This window comes from Mugil cephalus, chromosome 15, assembly GCF_022458985.1.
Source record: "Mugil cephalus isolate CIBA_MC_2020 chromosome 15, CIBA_Mcephalus_1.1, whole genome shotgun sequence".
Lineage (NCBI taxonomy): Eukaryota > Metazoa > Chordata > Actinopteri > Mugiliformes > Mugilidae > Mugil > Mugil cephalus.
The window spans coordinates 700,416-705,791 of NC_061784.1; the positions used below are offsets into that span (position 1 = coordinate 700,416).

General features: G+C 39.5%; 1 protein-coding gene across 1 annotated transcript; it reads right to left on the bottom strand.

Annotated features, from left to right (window-relative positions):
* Positions 1–110: 110 nt before the first annotated feature.
* Positions 111–2,145, bottom strand: cryabb (crystallin, alpha B, b). The gene is made up of 3 exons (XM_047607287.1): positions 1,242–2,145; positions 996–1,118; positions 111–912 (listed from the first exon to the last, which is right to left on the bottom strand). Exons 1-3 carry the CDS (start codon positions 1,419–1,421, stop codon positions 721–723), a joined length of 495 nt encoding a protein of 164 aa, XP_047463243.1. The 5' UTR covers positions 1,422–2,145; the 3' UTR covers positions 111–720.
* Between the last annotated feature and the right edge of the window lie 3,231 nt (positions 2,146–5,376).

Genomic DNA, 5,376 nt, shown 5'->3' on the forward strand with positions numbered 1-5,376 from the left:
TTTATTATTATATTGAATCGGAGCACATCAGGATTCATCTGCCTCTTTCCAGACATTTTTGTATTGTTATATGCAGTTCCTTTTAAAAACAGAAACGCACACATCAGAAATTTAGTTTCATCATTTATTCTGTATATTGTTTTCTGTGTTAATATGCCAGATGGTTGTTGCCAGCATAAGTGACCTATAATTCTTGCATCTACAATCAAAATGCACCCACTTTCATTTACATCCACGTACACTATCCTTAGCAGCTCAGAGATCATGCTACACTGAAAAAGGAGCCCAGTGGTACATGCTGTCAAAGCGTCAGTTGCTCCTCATCCATCACTTTCCCTCTTGCTCATCCACCCGGTTTCTTCCTCTCAACACACTTGATCCCAAGGCTTTTTCTAAAACAAGTCTACCATATATGCCTCCAGCCTCTTCCTCCTCACACATCCAAAAAAAACTCTTACAGGATAAACAGAGCACAGTTGTCATCCACTCGCACAGTACTGTGTAGATGAAGTGATTGATGTTTAACAGATTTATTGTCTTTAGTGGAAATTTTGAAGAAGAATGTCCCCACACATTCTCTCAGTTAGCTGCTGCAAGCTAATTCAGATTCAGTTAACAAATGTATACAATTCTGTCACAAAATGCAGGGCTCATACAGGTGTTGAATCAAATGTCTGATCAAGGAAAGACAAAGACTTTCCTTTCCACTCAGACTCTGCTCTACATTTTCTGTTTTGGTGTTCCATCTTCACAGGAAATAGGAATGTTGCGCTCAGGGCCAGGGGAGGATCGAGGTGCAGTGATTGTCAGCACACCATCGTATGACAGACTGGAGGTGACATCAGTCCCTGACACACCAGAAGGAAGCCTATACTTTCTCAGAAACTCTCTTGACACAAAACCATGGTCATCCTGAAAATAGAAATGGTCATCAGTAAAGTATCACCCAAACCAGTTGATTTTATATTGCTGCAGATTTCTGTCATTCCTCTAACCTGTCTGTCTTCATGTTTGGCATGGATTGTTATGAACTCGTCACTGACATTGACAGACAGCTCATCAGAGGAGAAATGCTTCACGTCCACAAAAATCACATAGCGATCCTTTTCCAAGCGCATCTATACAGACAGTACAACTATTAGGAGCAGTATTGAGGCACAAGTCAGCTAGGCATGAACAAATGATATTGGTTAGTAGTCAACTAACCAAAGTAAAATCATTATTTTAAGAAGGCAGTTTACCTCACTGTGTCCATTTTCAGGCCAGCTGAACCAGCGCATGAACGAAGACCGCATCCAAGGAAAGGACCAGGTGAAGGGCCAGATCAGTGGCCACTCAGTGAGATGCTCTGCCAAAGGGAGGTCAGAGAGTCGATGTGGGAAGGCACGACGGTACCATGGATACTGGATGGGGATATCCATTGTGAGAAATGAAATATGAGGAAAGCTAACTTTTGGTGTGATTTTGTTTGTGATGGGTGCTGCTTTGCCCTCCTGAATTGCATTTATAGGCCCTTCCCGTCAAGACTGTTTCTACACGTCCTGTGCAATCCCCTCCCCTTCCTAACCTCCAATGCACACTTGCACATACAGACTTTGCCAAACAGGCTGATCTTTCTGGAACAATGATGTCAACTGTTTGTCTCTACACAACCCCCATTGTTTCATCTGTCTGAGTGCGACCAGTTGCCTCCCTCTTTTTCTCTGACTCTCTATCTCTCCCTGTCCTCCCGGTCATGAGGTGACATTGGCTAGGAATACTGCTGATGCCCCCATGCTCATTCCCCAGGAAGTCCCCGTCTGGTGTGTGCGTGTGATTTTGTGAGTGTTTGTTTGAGGAACAGCTGCCAGAGCATTAGCCTCCTGTGCAATGAGTGCCAGAAGCTTTAAGTTTGTGTGTGGACTGGATGTGTGATTGAATGGGAATTGATGAGTTTGTATGGGACAGCATTAGGTGACACTCTATGGTTGTATAATTTTGCAGTGAGCTCAGATGTAAAATATGAAGTTGCATCCAATGCTTGTGCTAACCAGTTCCTTCATCCTCTGCACCATATTGTCTCCGAGCAGAACTGCACATATCAAATCTGTGTCATCAGCAAGCACAGCAGTTCTGCTTGTAAACCACCATACCTTCAAGCCCTGTATTAGTACTTTCCATTCTTTTCTCAATCAGCTAAGCCATGGCATTGTGCCAAACTAACAGAGCCCGCGAACAACCCAATTCATTTTTTTATCATCAATAAATTCTGTGCTGCATAATTGTCCAATATCAATGTGTGTGTTGTAAATGAACAGGCCGAGATGACTTTGACGAAAAAGCATAAAAGTCACTGCAATAGATAAAAATATAGATAAAAATAGTGTTTAAGTGCTCAGAGTATGGCAAGTATGGTCAGCAGTAAAATCACAATGAAAGCTTTTCATTTATAAGAAGAGTAATGATTAGATTAGCTTAAAGTCGATTAGATATCCGAGTTATTTTTATCTCTCAGAGAATAACTATAGATAAAAATACGCTGCATAAATGAGTGGGTGTTCGAATATTTCTTGTGAATATCTTGTATATTAGTGAAGTTGTTTACATTGCTTGAACATTGCTTCACCTACTTCCGGCGTCTTTAGTGTCGTTACCATGGTGACAAAAATATCCCCCAGTCGCTCTGTGCTGTGCGTTGTTACAAAGAGCAAAAGAAATGCGTTAGTTGGTTAAAATTACCTTCATCTGTCATAAAAATGGACGTACCGGCTTCACATTACGGAAAACTAGATAAAAGAAATCCAGTTATCTCAGCTTTTAAACGAGACATTAACTCGTTTGCAACACTGATGAAACAAGTTGCCTCTTCGTCCAGCCGAGACAATAGCTCCTATGCTAAAGGGTAAGGAATTAAAAGCAAGTTACCTTATTAGATAGTTAGCAGAGAACGTGGGTCATAAAAAAAGTGATATATTTTCTTAATAATTAGTAACATTGTTAGACGTTTAGGAATACAGAATAATACAAGGTTATTTTTATGCACAGCAGGCTTGGAGCAAAGAATACTGTTGCAGCCACGACTTTTAATACAATAACGTTAGTTAGTGCTAATGCAGACTTGTCGACCTTGGGGCCCTGCATATTTTTAACCCCAACTTTAAAAACATTGCAGATCACATAAATTGAATTTACTGCTGACACTTCGTTTACATTATTACATTACCATATTTTTAATTTGATTTTCATTTTAAGGGTCAAAATCCTCGTGGAAATATGGAAAAAGTACAAACACCGACTTCCTTCCACATTGTTCCAGGAGCACCTGTTGCAGATTGCGGATTTCCTTTTTGGAATAAAGGTAACTGGCCATAATCCAGATGGTACCTGCTAATATTTACTCCCCCGATAACTGTTTTTATCAAATATTAATTTAATCTTGGCTTCATAGTCTCCTCAGTCAAAAATGTGTGAGAAAAAGAGAGATAAAAGGATCTGTGTTGGGAGTGTTGATTTCATGATTTCATGATTTCAAAAACAATTTCCTGCAATTAGACAAGATGTCCTTTGAACAATACAGTTTCATTTCACCTTTTTTCCTTTTGCTCTTTCGTTTTAGTTGTACCGACTGGCTCTGTGGCAAGGCTACAGTCTCCATCTCCTGCAGTTCAGCTCAGTTAAAATAACTGATATCACAGATGTGGACCACCTAATGGCATGTTTCTTCCCTGAAGGATTTGATTCAGAGAAAGAGACCTTTTCCATGAAGGTACACTGTACTATGTGAAACTGTGTGCTGATCGCCAACTCTCGATTGATTCTGTTATTAAGACGTTTTGCCACTTGTGTGTGTGTGTGTGTGTGTGTGTGTGTGTGTGTGTGTGTGTGTGCAGATCCGTGCAATGCAAGGCTGTGTCCTGTGTATCTTTGAGCAGGAAAAAGAACACAGCGTTCTCAGCCAGAAAGGACTCTGTAAACTGCTGCGTGTGTTGAATTTTATTAGGATCCTGGTGCAGGCGTTTCAGCAACATGAACACCTCTACCTGCAAATATATAATGGTATAACAATACAACTAGTACAACTTTTGCACAGTAATTGTTTATGTATTATTATACATACGTATTTGTATATAAAAATTGACAATTCATCCACTGTTTACACTTACCAATTTGACCAATTTTAAAATTGTGTTATGTTTGATATTATGTTCCCTAACCAGCCTCCTCCTTTTTTTTACCCTTAGGTTCATTACACATTTACACCATATGCCGTTACTTGATGACTATGAAGTGCAGTGCACAGGTAGTTTAAAAAAGGTGTTCTGTTCCAAAGTACCCTTTCAACAATACTTTTGGGTTTTGTAAGATACACTCTAAAGACAGACTTAATGGATGAGAAATAGTATGCAACATAGTTTTGAATCAAGTTGGAACTCATAATGGTTGGGGACGTTGTGCTTCGTGAAAGAGATCTGCAACCATACTATAATTATTTTAATTATAGTTTTCAAAAGTGACTGTAATCTCTACACTCTCTTGCACATCACATTGCAGTATATGCAACTCAAACTGAGTATTAGTATAGCAGTCTTACTTAATCAACAAAATGGATACTGAATGGTATAATGCACATATAATGTACATAAATTATCTCACTCTTAATGGTATTATATGCCACGATTTATGATCCTATTCAGGCACTGGAATACCTTCTGTGGGCAAGCATCAGTTTAGAGTTGTCCATTCCTCTGATGACACCTAAGTATCTGCCATTGATCGTCACACTCTTCTGTGCTGTCTGCCACTGTTACTATGACAACCAAGCTGAGGTGCAGGCAGAGGTGAAAGCTGTTTTTTTGTGTACATACACCTGCACACAGATGCAGTCATCAAAACAGGATAATTAGTGGCTAATTCTAATTCTAATCAGCTATTATAACCGTGAAACTTGGGTACTCTAAAAGTCTGAATCCCCTGTTTGGCTTTGTCTGTCTCAGGAATTTGCTAGGAGAGCCCTTGGAAAAATCCATGAGTTAGTGAAGCTGGAGGAGCAGAGTGATGTCCCTACCACCAGAGAGTCTCAGAGAGTTTACAAAGAAGCCTCTATCAAGGCAGGAAACTTCTATTATACTTGTAACAGGGTTACTGTGATAAGAGTAAAGATCATTCAAAGCGTTTATGTGTTTCAACACATAAACAAATGAATCTTGCTCACCTATGTATCTAATCAGTTAAAATACAATTTGAAGCCCACTCCAAGCACAACAAGATAATGCCCATAATAATGGACATTATTGTGAGCTCTTCTGAAGAGTTATGGATTTTCCTGTTACTTTCCCATACATTTACAATGTCATTTACATATATCTTGATTCAGAGCTTCTTTTTTTTCCAGCTGGG